This window comes from Lotus japonicus, chromosome 1 (genome assembly GCF_012489685.1).
Source record: "Lotus japonicus ecotype B-129 chromosome 1, LjGifu_v1.2".
Classification (NCBI taxonomy): Eukaryota; Viridiplantae; Streptophyta; class Magnoliopsida; order Fabales; family Fabaceae; genus Lotus; species Lotus japonicus.
The window spans coordinates 131,568,587-131,586,870 of NC_080041.1; the positions used below are offsets into that span (position 1 = coordinate 131,568,587).

The 18,284-nt window shown below is 39.4% G+C and overlaps 2 protein-coding genes and 1 long non-coding RNA gene across 3 annotated transcripts; 2 read left to right on the top strand and 1 right to left on the bottom strand.

Moving 5' to 3' along the window:
- The first annotated feature begins 168 nt into the window (after positions 1-168).
- On the top strand, positions 169-1,008 carry LOC130726080 (uncharacterized). Its single transcript, XM_057577304.1, has one exon. It carries the CDS (start codon positions 169-171, stop codon positions 1,006-1,008), a length of 840 nt encoding a protein of 279 aa, XP_057433287.1.
- A 13,131-nt stretch (positions 1,009-14,139) lies between these two features.
- LOC130730854 (uncharacterized) lies at positions 14,140-15,956 on the top strand. The gene is made up of 2 exons (XM_057582988.1): positions 14,140-14,402; positions 14,821-15,956. Exon 2 carries the CDS (start codon positions 14,832-14,834, stop codon positions 15,606-15,608), a length of 777 nt encoding a protein of 258 aa, XP_057438971.1. The 5' UTR covers positions 14,140-14,402; positions 14,821-14,831; the 3' UTR covers positions 15,609-15,956.
- Positions 15,957-17,004: 1,048 nt separating this feature from the next.
- Positions 17,005-18,212, bottom strand: LOC130730856 (uncharacterized). The gene is made up of 2 exons (XR_009016495.1): positions 17,625-18,212; positions 17,005-17,545 (listed from the first exon to the last, which is right to left on the bottom strand). It is a non-coding gene; the product is annotated as an uncharacterized LOC130730856 (long non-coding RNA).
- Between the last annotated feature and the right edge of the window lie 72 nt (positions 18,213-18,284).

Below are 18,284 nucleotides of genomic sequence, written 5' to 3' on the forward strand. Positions count from 1 at the left end.
GTGTTTATACAAAGGGGAAAAGGGAAGAAAAAATAAGAGTAAAATGATCCGACTATTTCGTGTAATCTTCGACATTTTGTCTAGTTCCTTGGTGGTCCGACTGGCTCGTGCCTTCTATAGTGCTGGTTTCTCACATTTTGGGTTTTTTGGTTCTTATATGAATACAGAATGAGTGGTGAGACTTCTCACCAGGAGGATGAAGGTGATGCCTCCATTATTGTGTTTGATGATGCAGATGTTGCAGAGGCTTTGGGGGAATATGAAAACTGCTTAGTGGGAAGATTTATCACTGATAAACCTATTCATAAGGGATCTCTCCAAAGTGCTCTGGGTAATATTTGGTGCAACCCTAAGGATTTCAGGGTGGAGGAAATTAGTAACAAAGTTTTTCTGTTTCATTTGGGGGAGGAAAAGGATGTTAAGCGCATTTTACAAGGCTCTCCATGGGTGTTTCGTAATTCTTGGTTGCTTGTCCAACCATGGAATCGTCATGTTGAGCCGGTTGATATGGTGTTTTCCTCTGTGGCTATTTGGGTGCAATTATGGGGTTTGCCCCTCCATTGCCGTACTGTGAAGATGGGCATGAAGATAGGGTCTGCTATTGGTGATGTTCTTGATGTGGATCTGTTTGAATTTCCAGATAAGAAGGTTATAGTCAAGGCTCTGGTGGAGATAGATGTTCACAAACCTCTGATGACAGGGATCAATGGAGGAAGTCATAAGGATGGTGTTTTTTGGATTGATTTTAAATATGAAAGACTTCTACAATTCTGCTTTGTTTGTGGGGTGGTGGGGCATGGGGATCAATTCTGTCCAAAAGTAATTGAAGGAGAACCTCAGGAATTTGCACCGATACGGAAATATGGCCCTAAACTGCGTGCAGCGGTGTCAGGAAGAAGGGTTTTTACAAAGAAAATCTCATCATCAGAGCAAGACAGAATGCTGGAAGTGATCGTACAGTTAATCGGGTTGTCTCGCCAGAAATTTTGGAGCGTTTTGCCCGCTTGACAGTGGCTGGTAGAGGTGGTGGGTCGTCGCATGGTGGTGGTGGCTTGGACATGGTGGTTGCTCCAGTGAAAGAGAGTGTTGAACAACAAGAAGGTAGCGGTTCCAAGCAGTTACTGTCTTCTCAACCGTTAGAATTATTGCAACTGAATGAGAAGAATGGAGATAATTGTAAAGAAACACGTGTGAATGATAAACTACAACATGAAGACGTGTCTTGTTTTATGGGGTCCACTATTTCTAATGAAGATATGACTAATGTGGACAAATTAACCAAATCTATCTCTTTAGATTTTGAAGGTGATCATGAAGCCCCTACTTGCACGGCCAAGAATGAGGATAGAAACAAACAATTGGTGCCAACTAATTCACCTAAGGATGTGGAAAATTCAGATCAATCTCTACGTCGTTATAAACGACATGTTCGTGTTCAGTCTTCTGCTAAAGCAAAGGAAATTGGAGATGGCGAAAAGAAGGGCACCAAAAGACAACTTGAGCCAACAGAATCTATGGCTCTATTGTATCACGAGGAGACACTTTCGAAAAAACTATGCTATTATTCAACGGCGGAGGCTGATGTTCAGCCCCGCCGAGAGCCATGAAAACGCTTTTTTGGAACTGTCGCGGGCTTGGGAACCGGCGCACAGTTCGAGCTCTGAAGAAGCTATGTAAAATACAAGATCCCACATGTCTTTTCTTGATGGAAACAAAGAGGAAAGATCATGAGATGAATCGTTGGCGAGGTCTAGCAGGAATGACGAATATTATTTCTGTTAGTTGTGAAGGAGATGGTTGTCGTAGGGCAGGAGGTGTAGCTTTTCTATGGAAGAATGATGTGAATGTCTCTTTGCTTTCTCACTCACTTAATCACATGGACTTTATTATTTCTTTGGAAGATGGATCCCTTTCATGGAGAGCAACTGGAATTTATGGGTATTCAGATCAAAACCGGAAACGTCTCACGTGTGATCTTCTCAGAACCCTTGCAGGCTTTCACGCACAACCAGCATGGATGGTCTTTGGTGATTTTAATCTCACACTTTCTGAGGCTGAAAAATTTGGTGGTGCTGCTCCTACTTTGGGTCTTCAAGAGATGTTTCGTGAGGTTGTCCAAAGTTGCAATTTAAATGACATGGGTTTTGAGGGGCATAAATATACTTGGAGGAATAATCAGGAAGGTGATGATCTAATTATGGCTCGTTTGGATAGGTGTTTTGTTACTCCAACATGGACAGATTTGTTTCCACAAGCAAAAGCATTTCACTTGTCATTCTTTGCATCTGATCACTTGCCTATCCTTATTGATACATGTCCAAGGCGCAGTATAAGAGGTAGAGGTGGTCGAGTTTTAAGATTTGAAGAATGCTGGCTCCGTGATGAGGAATGCCCTACTATGCTTACTGAATTGTGGAATAGAGGAGAAACAGATCCTTATGATCGGGTTAATTCTTGCTTGGTGGGATTGAAGCGGTGGGCCAAAAAAAGATTTGGTAATGTCCCTATGGAAATTAAAGACACAAAAGAAAAGTTGCAAGAGTTACAGGAGCATATTCATGAAGATGGGGTCTTGGCTAATATAAAGAATTTGGAGGACCGTTTGGATGATCTTTTGGAGAGTGAGGAAATTTGGTGGGCTCAGAGATCCAGAGCGATGTGGCTGCAACATGGAGATAAAAACTCCAAGTTTTTTCACTTGAAAGCCTCACAAAGAAAAGAAAGAAATTGGGTAGACTCTATTATTGATGATGGTGGAATTGTGCATGAAAAGGAGGAGGAAATTGCTACTGTATTGGCAAATTTTTACCATAATTTATTTACTTCAGGCTCACCTATGGCAGCGGAGGTGGTTTGTGATGTTGTGCGTAACCGGGTTTCAGAAGCGATGTTTGGAGTTCTTGATGGGGATTATACACAGAAGGACGTCTATGAGGCTTTGAATCAGATGAAGCCAACAGCAGCACCAGGGCCTGATGGACTTCCAACACTTTTTTATCAGAGATTCTGGCCCCTTATTGGAGAAGAAATTTCTCAGATTGTTTTGGATGTGCTTAATGGCGGGGAGAGTCCGGAAAGGTTTAATCACACTTTCTTATGCCTAATCCCAAAGATTAAGTCTCCAAAGCATGCTAAAGATTTCAGACCCATTTCCCTATGTAATGTGATCTTCAAACTGATTACTAAAACAGTGGCAAATAGAGTAAAGGAAGTGCTTCCGTCGATTGTGGGGCCTTACCAAAGTGCTTTTGTCCCCGGCAGATTGATCACTGATAATTCCTTGATTGCTTTTGAATCTTTTCATCACATGAGGAAGAGAGTATTAGGCAAAATTGGATATGTGGGTTTGAAATTAGACATGGCAAAGGCATATGATAGAGTTGAATGGGGGGTTTTTGCGTGCTGTACTGACTTCTATGGGTTTTCCTCAGCGGATGACTGATCTGATTATGAGATGTGTCTCTACTGCTTCTTTTTCTGTGCTTTTAAATGGCAGACCAGGAGTCACTTTTAATTCTTCTAGAGGTTTGCGCCAAGGTGATCCATTATCTCCATATCTCTTTATTCTTTGTGCTGAGGTGCTTTCTGGTCTTCTTCTAAAAGCTCAAGAATGTCAAGCAATTCATGGGATTCGTTTAACCCCCCAAGCACCAGAAGTTTCTCATCTTTTCTTTGCAGATGATAGTGTGTTATTTTTCCGGGCAGAAGAAGAAGAGGTGGAAGCTGTGAACCAGATATTGATTGCATACCAACAAACTTCAGGTCAACTAGTGAACTTAGATAAATCTGAAATCTCTTATAGCCGAAATGTTCTAGAAGAAAGTAAACATGCCATCCAAGGAAGATTACAAGTAAAGGCAGTTGAGGTTCAGTCTAAGTATCTTGGTTTACCTGCTTTTGTTGGCAGATCAAAATCACAAGTTTTTAATTTCATTCAAGAAAGGGTATGGAAGAAACTGAAGGGATGGAAGGAAAAAGCTTTATCCATGGCAGGACGGGAGGTGTTGATTAAATCAGTTGCCCAAGCAATTCCAACTTATGTTATGAGTTGTTTTGCATTGCCTGTGGGTTTATGTCAACACATAGAGAGCATGATCAGTAGATTTTGGTGGGGTAGCAAACAAGGTGAGAAAAAGATTCATTGGGTTAAGTGGGACTCTTTATGCAAACCAAAGAAAGATGGAGGGATGGGATTCAGAAGTTTCAAGGCTTTTAATGATGCGCTACTTGCAAAACAAGGATGGCGTTTGGCTACATGTACTGATACATTGGTATCAAGATGCTTAAAGGCTAGGTATTTTCCTCGCTCATCTATTCTTGATGCCTCTACTGGTGCCTTACCTAGTTATACTTGGAGGAGTATTCAACAAGCGACATGGGTGGTAAGGAAAGGCTCTTTCTGGCGTATTGGTGATGGTATGGGGGTGAGAATATGGGAGGATAATTGGCTGCCCAATCAGCAAGGTTTCAAAGTGTGGACGCCTAAGCCTTCTGTTGGGGCATTATCTCATGTTTTTGAACTTATTGATCATTCTAATAAATCTTGGAGATCAGATATGGTGCATGAAATTTTCTTCCATTTGAGGCACAACAAATTATTCATATTCCTTTAAGTGATCGGGCGCATGATGATATTCTTGTTTGGGCCGCCAAACCATCTGGTATTTTCTCTGTTCAGTCAGCCTACAAATGCATTAGAGAATGGCAGACACAAGACAATGGCTCTACCTCAGATAATCATAGTGATGATGTTTGGCAGAGGATTTGGAGTTTGAATGTTCCACCACGGTTTGCACATTTTTTATGGAAAATAGTGAAGCGAATTGTGCCTACGCGCCAACGACTATGGAATCGTGGTGTAAGATGTCCAATATTCTGTCCAAGATGTGATCAAGTTGTGGAGTCTATGGAACATGTGTTAAGGGATTGCTCTTGGGTGCGTAGGGTTTGGTTTGTGTCGCCTCTGGGTTTCAAGTGGCCAGATGAAGCATCTCAATGTGTAAGTGATTGGTGTCGTGATATATTGCTGAATGCTCCATTGGAAGTAGGCGAAATCCTGGCAGTAACTTGTTACCATATATGGCGGGCCCGTAATTCTTTATGTTTTGATGATAAACATACCTCTGAACTTGATGTGGTATCACATGCTATGGAGTCTCTGTTTTCTTATCAGCAATCGCAACATCAATTGCAGCAGGGGGTTTCGGGTGTGGCTGTGAGAATGCATCAGCAATGGGTAGCTCCTCCGAATCAATTTGTTAAGATTAGTGTGGATGCATCAGGCATGGGTTCGTCATGGGGTTTAGCAGCTGTGATTCGAAATCATTATGGCAATGTAGTAGCTGCTGCAACAAGGGTGCTCACAGCTGGGTTTGGAGCGGAATATGCTGAAGCGTGTGCTCTTAAGTTTGGACTTGAATTTGCACTAAGCCATGGTTTTTTATCAGTGATTGTGGAATCAGACTGTAAGAGGGTGGTTGATGTTGTGCTTCATAAGAGTTCAAATAGTACTTATCAAGGATATGTTCTGCAAGACATAAGTAGTTTGTCTAATAGTTTTCTTGCTTTTTCTATTGTTCATATCAGTAGGAATGCAAACATGGTGGCTCATCATCTATCTAGATTCTCGTTGGATAATGATGACAGAGTATGGATTGGATTTACTCCTCCCTGTATTCAATCTTTTGTACTTAAAGACATTATGTCTCTTATAGATTAATGGAATGTTTATGTTTGCTGTCAAAAAAAAAAAGAAACATGAAAAAGTGCAAGTCAATGGCTAGGAGCAACCGAGCAAGGGAGATGAACAGAGAGCATCGGGTCTGATCTTGGATGTAAGAAACAGAAGAAGCCTTGGAATGGAAAAGTGAGAATGACTTCATCTCTTTGACTCTGATCAAATGCTGACGTTAGAATAAAAATGCAAAATAAAAAAGAGCCAGGTTGTAATAAAAAAAATTGGAGCATGAGTATTACTTTCAGAGATTTACATGTCTGAACTCTCACTAGATAAATTGAAGTGATATAAATGTAAGTTTTTATAAATATTTTAGGCTTAATACATCAGAAGGCCCTTGAAATTGTAAAGGGAATCAGTTCCAGGCCTGTAAAATTTTCGCATCAAATTGGGTCCCTAAGAAATTTTTTTTAATTCAATTAAGGCCAAATCTCAATTTTGTCCTAGTCATCAATTACACCTGGCTTTTATAATTTTTTTTTAATGAAAAAATGATAAAAAAATAATTTTTAATTACAAGTCAACAAAATAATCAGAAAAAAAAACTTAATAAAAACCTAATCTAATAATCCCTTAACTAAACAATCTAATAATCTAAATAAACTAATCTAATAATATAAAAACTCAGAAACACATAATCAATTTCCAGCACCAACTTGAAGAAACCCAACAACACTAGATATCATAAACCCAGATCAGAATAATCCCTCCACCACGTTAAAGATCTGAGTTGAGTAGAGAAAGAGAACCTCAATTCTTGGATCTTTAACCAATAATCTCTGCAAATTTTGTGCCTCGCTCACCACCATTTCACCACGTTTCCAGATCTGAGTACCCACTTCCCAGCAACAAAAACCCAGAAACACATAATCCCTCCACCATGTTCCTCGCTCTCCGCCATTTCACCTCCACTGACGAAACCGACGCCGAGTTGGTCTCGAAGATCCTCCTCCAACACCACAACCCCTTCGACGCCATGGAATCCTCCATCCAACTCCACGGCATCACCCTCACGACCTCACACCAAACCTCCTCACCCAAACCCTCCTCCACCTACAACAAGATCTGTGAGCCCCACCCCCACCTGCAACCAGATCAGTGAACCCCAACCCCACCCCCACCCCTAGGGATGGCAATGGGTCGGGTAGGGTGCGGGTTTTGCCAAACCCAAACCCAAACCCGAAATCAAAAACCCACACCCGCACCCGCACCCGAACCCGAAATGGGTGGTGAACTTAAACCCACACCCGAACCCATTGGGTTTCGGGTTCACCCGACCCGTACCCACACCCGCACACAACCTCAAACAAACAGTTGAACTCGGAAACCCGACCTGAAAAAGACTGTGAAGAGAGCTATATTATGTAATGTAACATTGTAATTGCCATGTTACTGTTAAATTAATATGCAAGATGCTGCATATATTGTATTGCACAAGCAGAATACTTAGGTTTCACTTATACAGATCCGGGTTCGGGTAGGGTTCGGGTGCGGGTTTGGCCAAACCCAAACCCGAACCCGAAAGTGATCGGGTAAAACCCGAACCCGAACCCGAACCCATTTAACTCGGGTTTTCACCCAAGAAATCGGGTCGGGTCGGGTGCCCATGGGTTCGGGCTTCTCTGCCATCCCTACCCACCCCCATCTGCAACCAAATCTGAGGACCCACTTCCAAGAACGTGTTGTTGGTTCTGATCTGGCTAAATGTGAAGCTCCTTCTCCGCATCCCTGTGCTTCTCTCTCTCAGGAACCCACGAGGAGAAACCGATGGCACTGAAGCTTCTACTCCTCCTTCTTTCTTCTCAGATTCTTCGTTTTCGGTGAAGCTAGCCTGCAACCTCACCCTCAAAAACCCCAAATTTGTGAAACGAAAATCAGAAAAGGATTTGGGTGGGTATGGTGGCGGTGGGGTTGAGGTTGAGGTTGAGGTTGGGGTTAGGGGTCGGGTTGAGGTTGCGGGTGGGGAGGTGAGGTGAGGTTGCAGGTGGGGTGGGGTTGAGGTTGAGGTTGGGTTGCGGGTGAGGATGCAGGGTAAGGATGCAGGGTTGTGGTGGGGAATTGGATGATGATGATGAGTTTTTTTTCCCTGTTAATAGGGTTTTTTTTGAAAGTGTTAATAGGGTTAATTAAAGAGGATGAGGAAATGTATCAGGGATTGGATGATGATGATAAATATTTTTTATTAAGTTTTTAAATTTTTTTCTGATTAAATTATTGAGTTGGAATGAAAAATAATTTTTTTAATTAGAAAATAATAATAAAAGTCACGTGGTATTGATGACTGGGACGAAATTGAGGGCTGGCACACTTTGGCCTTAATTGAATTAAAAAAAATTTCTTAGGGACTCAATTTCATGCGAAAATTTTTCAGGCCCTGGATTTGATTCCCTTTACAATTACAGGGGCCTTCTGATGTATTAAGCCAATATTTTATGAGTTCGATAGTTTTTTCCTACCTTAAACTGAGACATCGTTCTCTCACCTTAAAATTTTGAGTTGAATATCACCAAGCACGTAGGTCAATAACCACATAGTTGTTCTAGAGTTTAAGTAGATGTCTTGAGCCCAAACACCTTGAATGCAATTCCATTAAATATTTTGAAGACATAGTTTTATTGTTTACAGTGGTCCTATCCTATAGGCCTCAACACACCAAAAACAATCAAGAAAAAGACAAAACATAGGTCAAATGGCATTTTGCTATTCCTAAGTAAGAGTTTAAAGAAATTAAGCTTGCTGCCAAAATCATGCTTAGCATGTATCCCAGAGCGCTAAGCACTAAGTTGGTTGAAGAATTCTTCCATTTTAAAGAAACATGGCGTTAAGCGCGGAATGGGGTACTAAGCGCTATAAGGCAGTGGAAAATCCTTCAGCATAAAGAAACAAGGCGCTAAGCACCCAAAATGGGGTGCTAAGCACCCTGTCCAGTTCTGCAACATTATAAAACACGAAATCAGATACAAAAACAGGGGAGCACTTGAAAGATAAGAGAAAACTTGAGGAAAGAAAGAGGGATAGAGAGATTGGGAGCTTTGTTACCTTCCGTTGAGTTGGGAACACGCTGACAACGACACAGATCATTTATTTCAACTCTTGTAAGCTTAAAAGCTTCCATGGAAGTTGATAGGTAAACTCTTTTGTGTTGGGATTGGATGTAATCTTTTGATTTCTATGTATTCATCTTGAGTCTCATATATGAATTCATGTTTTATGTGATGATTTCAATGAGTTATCTTGCTCTTAATGATAGTTTTAGATTGATCAACTAGAGCTTGATCTTTGATTTGATTGGTTAGTGGAAACTTTGTTTTTGAATCTGAAATAGGTAAACTCATCTCTTAAATCTAAGTTCTAAAAATAGATTTAGTTCAAGAGTCAAAGAACACATAAGTTTAATGCTTCTTACTTTCTAATTTATTCAAGGGATTGATGGTTAGAAAGTGATTTGATAATCTTTTTCATGAGGAAACTATGAAGAAGTTAAATATGGTGTGATGAAATCAAACATAAATCATGGTTTATATGTGAAATCATAGAATACAGCGAAGTTAATTGGTGGATTCCGACTCAAACCGTTTTCTCAACTTGTTTTATCACCGCTTTCCTTTAATTTTACAAAATTTCACAAAACAATCATCTTATCTTTGATAACTAATTGTTTGAGTAATTTTATTAGAGAGCGACATTTGTATTAACAATTCCCTGCGGATACGTCAAAACTCTTTACTATACTACAATTGAGTCTTGTACGATTCGAGATTAGATTAGTAATAATCTTTCAACATCCATGTCAATCATCACAAGTTCATATCAACTGGATAATAATAAACAATAAACACCACAAATTCACAATCAACTCACAATTTACAGTTTATCTCATTAAATAAAGAACTTCACTACATTTTCTTACAAAAAAATGCTTACTGCGTGTACTTATTTACAATTTCATGTGATGTGTAATAACTAATAAGTTCTCCCATTTTTATAATTTCCCAACTCCTATTATTAAAAAAAGAATCCTATATAAAATTGTGTATTTGCTTTTAAGATTAGCTTTGATAATACCAATAGTAACTGCACCCATTGAAAGAGTTTTCATGGCCTGAAATTATACACTTTGTTTTTTTAGAGAGATAAAAAGAGAGAAAGAGAAGATTTATAAGTGTTACTTTTCCAGAAAAATATAATTTTACCCTCATTAATTATATAATTAACATGTATAGAATGTGTATATATGTTAGAAATATAATACGAAATCACTTATGTGTATACTATTAATGCATCTATGACAAAGTAATATAGAGTTCGATCATTATTGCCTTCAGCACATTATATGTGAGTTTGTTATTACCAAAACTTCACAATCTACAGAGCTAACAACTTAAAATTTTGGGATAATTAGTTAATGGTAATAAAAGTAAAATAAAAAAAATTACAATCTCGAGGTTCGCTCCAATTTGAGTAGACCATAAAAAGTGATATGGACCAAATTTTTCACTTGGCCTCGTGTCTGGTGCGTTTATAACCTCCACCCGAACCTGTGTCGCGCGTCGAGCCTTACCGCTTGGCCCGTGCCAGGTGCGTTTATAACCTCCACCTGAACTCGTGTCGCGTGTGGAGCCTTACCGCTTTGCCCCGTGCTAAGTGCGTTTATAACATCGATCCGACCTTATCGAGCCTCGGTACTTAGCCTCGTGCCCAGTGCGTTTATAACCTCCATCCGACCTCGTGTTGTGCGTCGAGCCTCACCACTTAACCTCGTGTCAAGTGCGATAGGATGCAAATAAGTTTAAAGAGAAAAATGACATGTGCCATTCTTTTTTTTTAGAACCAGACATGTGCCATTCTCATACAACCACATGAACTAATTATATTACCAACTATTTAACTTTATTAATTTTAATGTTGTGAGAAAATGACATGTGCCATTCTTTTTTTTTTTTTTGAACCAGACATGTGCCAATCATTATTATTGACCTAGATATTCTTTTTTCCTCGATGGTTTGGCCTAGATATTCTAATTAAAAACAAATATGGTATACGCTAAGTGAAGGAGACTGAATTAAATTTTGTAAGCCAAGCAAATGACCTTGAGTCGGGAAGGAAGAAATTAGACAAGGTAGTCTGACTCGGCTTTTAATTTGATTCATCATTGTCTCTAATTGACCCTTTTGATTCTGCTCAATCACAACTAATGGAGGAAGGGAGAATTGGACTAACTAGTTGAACTTCAAGGTGACACTTAGGAAAAGACAAGAGTAGAGAGAGATATATATATATATATATACTAGGAAATTGAGCAATGCAGCCTTCAATTTGTTTATTCATTGACTCAAATTCCTTCATTTGAATAGTCCTTGATGCGATTACCTTATCTGACTTCTTCATTTCTGACTCTAATTCTTTTGCTTGTCCATCAATTAACTTCTTTACTGCATCAAGCTCTTCCTCTTTATCTTAATAAGTTCCTTAGGACATTGAGCAATTTTTTGGTGTTGAACCTCAAGTTCCTTTTCCATCCTTTCTCGCTTACTTCGCATTCCTCAAATGTTTTTTTCTACCAAAGCAAGTTCTTCCTCTATGAACTTTTTCATCATGGAAAACGGTTTATCAACTGATACAACCAATGTTGTGAAAAGCTAGATTCTACGTAGAATCGGAGAGAGGGTTCAAAATCGTATAATCGTAAATTGAATCGTAAGATTCTACCATAAATAGAAAAACAAAAAAATAGCATTGATATCTTGTAAGTCACATCATTTAACAAAAATAGGAATAAAAATTCATCAGATTAACATCCATATAAGTCATAATCTCAATCCAAAATCATAAGAGTACTAGAACATGAAATTAAAAGATGAAACAGAGACGTTGAAGAATGAAGGAAAACAAAGATGTTGAAGAATGAAGAGAAAACATAAGAGGAAGAGACCTAGATAGAGACTACAGAAAACAGAGCATGAATGCGTGATTCAATTCACTCTACTATGAGTGGATTAAATAGGCAAATAGAGGTATGAAGGTTGGGTCACATGGGTTGATTTTTCGAAATATACGATCAGTTAGTAATTCTTATCAATTAACCATTCAAATTTGGCAACTACAATCAATTAGAGCTTCAATTTCGAAATCCCCTAAATGTTGGGTGGTGGGTTGTTTTTTCCACAAAGTAAAAAAACTCTCTAGTTTCCCCAATTTTAGGAATCAGCTTCAAAACTTAAAAAAATACTAGAATCGTAAGATTCAATAGGATTTTACGATTTTACGATTAAAATCTAAGGGCTCGTTTGGCACGCCGTATTAAGCATGATAGTATAAGCTTATACAATACATTATGAGTTTATCCATTGTTTGGTGATGACATTGTATTGTATAAGCTTATCCATCAAAGTCCCCTTATACGTCAAAATGACGTATTATTTAATCCATCATGTGAGTGATGGATAAGGCATGATAAGGTTGTGACATATAAGTCACCATCACCACCACCCTCTATTGCTGCCAACTTACACCACCATTGGCACCACCACCGCCACCACCCGATTACCGCCGCCGCCGCCACCACCGCCCTACCGTCACCACTGGTGTTGCCACCACCACCACCACCGCCGCCCTACCGCCACCACCACCATAATCACCGCCACCACAACCCCACCACCACCATAATCGCCGCCACCACTCTATTGCCACCACCGACACCACAACCACCACCCTATCGCCACCACCACCACCACCACCACCATTGCCTCCACCCTCCACCGTCGCCGCCACCCTACTAAGCTGCCACCGCCTTACCACCACCACCACACCCTATCGTCGCCAACACCACAACCACCATCGCTGCCACCACCCGATCACCACCACCACCGGTGTTGCCGCCACCGCCACCACCACCGCCGCCGCCCTACCGCCACCACTCGACACCACAACCACCACCCTATCGCCACCACCACCATAATCGTCGTCACCACTATATTGCCACCAACGACACCACAACCACCACCCTATCGCCACCACCATTGCCTCCACCCTCCACTGTAGCCGCCACCGCCTTACCACCACCACCACCACCCTATCATCGCCACCACCATCGCTTCCACCACCACCACCAACCTATCTCCACTGTCACCACCACCGCCACCAACACCAACCTACCACCATTGCCACAACCACCACCAACCTACCACTACTTCCATCACCACCGCCACCACCGTTATAATCACCTCCATATTTGATTTTTATTATATATCATTATTCAATACTTCATTAAATATAAAATTGCATTAATTTAAACGATATGGTAAATTATACAGAGTATGTCCAAACGCTGGATAGTATAAGAAAGTTATCAGGGCTTATACTATCAGGCCTAATACTATCAGGTCTTATACTATCAGGCCTTATACTATACGTCGCACCAAACGGGCCCTAAGATTCTACGGGATTCCACCAAAAAAAGATTTTGCATGCATTTTGAATCGGAACAGTGCTGCAAAATCGTAAAATCCTATAGATTTTGCTAACATTGGATACAACTAGCCTTTTCACTATCCAGGAAATAGGCACATCCTCATATGGTGACACCTTCGACTTCTTAACCGAAGTTTGGGAGGATGTGTTGTTATTAATGCTCTCTTAGCATGCAACTTGTTAATAGAGTCATCAAAATTACTGCTAGATGTTCCCAAACTAGAAATCTGGACAGGGATATCATCAGATCCTTCATAAACAGCTAACTTGCTCACTTCTGAACGACCTTGATTTTTCTCAAATGGGGCGTGCTGCTTCAAAGTCACTCTCCCATCATCTCCAAAATCAGAACCACGTAACAAATTAGGTTCAACAGAACCAAGTAACAAATTGTTTCTAAGAGGAACGTACCAGATTGTTGAATGAAATTTTAATTACGTTCTTTTATTGATTTTCTTCTATATAGCTTTGCTAGGGTTTGCTCTTGATAGAACTTACCATATTCCTCTCTTCATTTTTTCTCTCAATATGGGTAAGTTTGATTAGAGTTTAGAGTGGGAATAAATTTTTACTACCATTACACGAATATAGTTACCCACTCCTAGAGTGATATTGTTTACTTATTTGTGTACAAATTTATTTAATAAAAAAGTATATCGAGTCAATGGTCGATTCTAGTTTTAAAATACTAATTTGAATGATCTTAAGGTTCGTTTTAACCTTTCAGAATGCATTCTCTGCTTATTAGACTTTTAAACAAGTAGTAGGCTAGATTATGTCGTCGATTGAAAGGTCAAAACCAAACCTTAAAAGTTTGCTTATAACAGGCTATATGTCAGACTTGGCCCCAAAATTAGAATAAAGGTCAGTAGGTCACACTACTTGCGCGTCCTAATATGTGATCAATTTTCACTCCACTGCTACTACTGCACATTAATCAAAGGAATTTAATTTTTAATGCAATACCAGTGTAAAACAGGTTTATATTAACAACTAATAGGATAAAGAGTTATTTTCATTTTAAATGTAAATTAAAATAAAAAGAATATTTTATGATGTTACGATTTTCCTTCGATTTGATGCGAGGAATTGGGAGTCGCTGCTAAGCTGAAGAGAGAAGAAATTGAAATAGGGTTTGCTCAATCTTCTTCTTCTTGATTCCAACACAAGATTCAATTATTCGTCCAGGACCGAGGTTTTTCACTTTACCCTCCTCTATCGTTTTGATTTGTTTATCTTTTTCTCATTCTTCTCGATCTGTATTGTATTGTATGTATCTGTAGCGTGCGTGTAGATTCCAAATTCGTCGTTTTCCCTATTTCGCGTGTTAGAGGACAATTCATATCTAATTGCTGTTGAATCGATTTTAATTTCAGTGCTACAAATTTTTCAATTGGCTATACTCACCTTTGATCTCAAGCAAGTTTTTTGTATACATGTTATTTGTGAAACTGAAATGATATCACTGGATTACAAGTTATTTTGCTCTGGGATGGAGTTTTTATTATATTTTTCAATAATTTTTTAAATAATTCTTTTCATGACTTTTTTATGAAATGAGAGCTTGAATGTTGTTAGTGGTTTAATTTAATGCTATATTTCCTGACAAGTAGGTTCTAAGCTAATGGTGAAACCAAAGAAAAGGGACACTGGAAAAGTTCCTGGTAAAAAGAGTGGTACTGCACATCGCCTTAATGATACTCCAGGCCTTGAAAATCAGCATGAGGATGGTGATTGGGTTATAGTGAAAAAGCAGAGAGTCACCATTCTGGTGTCTGCTGCACCTCGTGGCGAGGGAGACCAAGAACCGAGTCATGTGCATCCTATGCCTCCTGGAACGTTAAGTAGTAACCGCGTGGAGCTTCCCATGGAGACTTCTACACTAAATCCTTCAGGTAGTGAACACGAGAAGACCATTCTACCAGCTGCCGAAGAGGAGACTCGCGCTGTGGGAAGAGCTTCTCCTCCCTTACCCAAATCACCTTTAGCCAATTCCCCATGGGTGGATCAAAGAATAGAACCAGAAAATCCACATCAAGTGAGTACTTTGAAGTCACATGAATTACTTGGAGTATCTAATGCATCAAAAGCTATTAGGCAGCCCAGAACATTACTTGCACCAAGAATGTCTTCCAATTTGGTTACTCTAAGTCATGGTCTGCGGGCATCGAATCTGACAAGAAAGCTAGAAAGAGCTGGTGGGTTGAGCAGGTGGCTGACATCACTTGGACTGGAGCAGTTTGTGAGAATTTTTCAAGGGAAGAGAGTCAGCAAGTATCACCTAGCTAACCTCACCATGCAAAAACTCAAGGATATGGGCGCCAGTGCTGTCGGACCTCGCAGGAAACTGATCCACGCCATCGACTGTGTTTGCCAGCCATATTGCTTCGAGGCCCTATAGAAGTCCATAAGATCTTGAACTTGTTAGATACACAAACGTTCCAAGCCTCTAGGGCACTGTCCAAATTCAAGACTTAGTTTCTGGGTACTATTGTGATGGTTCTAGCACTAGGCCTAAATAGTTTTCTTAAGAGATTTCTGGCCTTGTATATATTTTAAACTAGTTCAGTCTGAGAAATATTGTTATTGTTACTGTCACAAGACACTTTTTTAGGATGTGGGGAATTCTTTCATTGGGTAAACTTCCTTTGGGGCTTCTATTACAAACAGATCCTTAGAGAATGAAATCTTTGGGTAAAAAAATGTGTAATTTGCAATTTTCTGAGACTGCTAATAATCCTTGTTGTTAGCATGGAGCTGTTTGATGAAAATTTAGCTTATATATGTGTGGAGGGTCACAAGACGTCACTAATGGGATATTTGTGGAGTTTGTCCTGAGTTCATTTGATTATTAGAACACTGATTGGTGGTTTGTTTGCACACAAGCAATTAGGTTCATAAGAGTGACAAGCCAGTGGGTAGAGATTGCTGATACGCAAGCTATTGATGGTGGTGACTTGGCAATAATGACTTCTCATTTGAACCATTGAAAAATGTTATTTCTCCTAACTACTCATTAGGCTTCAATTATCACAAGGCATAATCACTTTGTTAATATCTGAAATTCTATCATTCACTGAGACATTTTTTCACTTGGCAATAATGATTTTATATTATTTTCTTGTTCAAAGCAGTAATCCTTCGAGCCCATTGATCACGCAAAGTGAGTGGGTCACTCTCGATAAATTTTTCTACATACATATTGTCTAAGGATCGAACTTTAGACTATTTGCTTCAATAATCAAATTATCTATCAATTGTGCTACATTGGCCAAAACAGCATTTTTATTCTTTCTTGTATGATCTTTTCATATTAAAACTATACTATATTCCTCCCTTTTTTGACCGATATTTAAAGTTATACCATAAAACTTTCAAAAAAATACATATCAAGAAAAAACTGAAATGTGCTCATTTCAATCGAATTCATTATGGGTGAATGGTCACTTTGGTCCCTAAAGTTACAGGCGTCGGGCAATTTAGTCCCTATTCTAAGGAAATGTAGCCCGTAGTCCCTGAAGTTGGCAAACGTCGATCATGTTAGTCCATGCCTCTGCTCCCGTTAGTGAACGTTAACGGAGACGATGATTTGGCACGTTAAGTGCCTTAATGGACTTGCCACATGGATTTAAATATTAGGAAAAACTTTAAAAACTTCAATTTAGTCCCTGACCCCAAATCAGAAGAGTTTCAATATCTCCATCATCTTCTTCCTCCTCATCATCTTACCCAGAAAAAATAATTGAACATGATAAAAACTTTCATTTTTCTTCATCATCTCATTCATGAACAGATCATCAAAAAAAAAATTTAAAATCATCATCTTATCATCTTCAACATCATATCATCATCAAACCCAGAAAACAAAACCTCAAATCCCAAATCCAGATATTCAGATGCTTCTTCAAGCCCCAAATCCCAAATCATGATCTTCCTCCCATCTCATTATTTTCTCCAATTTCACCAAGCCTTTGATCAACAACACTAATGCCCTCTTCCTTTTCTCCCTCCTCCTCCTCCTCCTCCTTGTCATCCTCGTCGATATCATCGTTCTTTCGCCCTTGCTTCCTCTCCTCCTTCTCGCTCGGCATGGTCATGGAGGACAACTGTGAGCCAAGATCTGCGCGCCAGAACTTTCTTGGCATCACTAGTAAGGTGCTTATTTGAACCTAATGCCTTCACAATATGCCTTGTTGCAGCAATCAAATTCTCATCCCTTTCCAGCTCCGAGATCACATGCTCAGACTCCTCAAAAGCCATGGAGAAGAAGAACCAGACTTCAAAAAAGAACAATCACCAAAACCAATCCTTCACCTCCAAAATCAAGATCAAAACTTCCTACTCCAGAAAACTCAATCAATAAATCCTACACCTACCTAGAACCACAAATTACTAAAACAAGCTTAGCATGACTCACCAACCAAATCCAAAAACAAAATTGCATATGGGTGAAAAGAGCAACCTTCTTATCCCTGCATAAACCCAAAAAAAAGCCAAAATCATAGCAGAAGGAAAAAAAACCACTTTTTCATCAAAGATGCAAAGTAATACCGATTAAAGAAAGATCAAACACAAATACAATAACCCAGATGAATTGTATGTCAGTTGCGAGTTGAATGAGACAAGAAATTTGAGGATTGGAAGAAGCAAAGTGGTGGTCGGATTTTGGAATTTTGGGATTTTTGGTCTGTTCTAGGGTTCTTCTTCTCTTATAAGGATAAAAGGGACTAAATTGAAGTTTCAATGTTTCCCCCCAATGTTCCAATCCACGTGGCTAGGAGAGATGCACACTTAACGTGCCAAATCATCGTCTCCGTTAACGTTCACTAACGGGAGCAGAGGCAGGGACCAATGTGATCGACGTTTGTCAGCTTCAGGGACTACGGACGACATTTCCTTAGAATAGAGACTAAATTGCCCGACGCTTGTAACTTTAGGGACCAAAGTGACCATTCACCCAATTCATTATTCATTTTCTAAACATATTTTATTTCTTCAACAAATTATTTCAATTATTTTTCCTTTTCATTAATTAAATAAATATAAAAATAAAGTAAACAAATCAATAATTAACATT

Bases quoted from the DNA above. Each gene is read 5' to 3' on its own strand.
- LOC130726080 (XM_057577304.1), top strand. From the start codon at position 169: ATGAGTGGTGAGACTTCTCACCAGGAGGATGAAGGTGATGCCTCCATT.
- LOC130730854 (XM_057582988.1), top strand. From the start codon at position 14,832: ATGGTGAAACCAAAGAAAAGGGACACTGGAAAAGTTCCTGGTAAAAAG.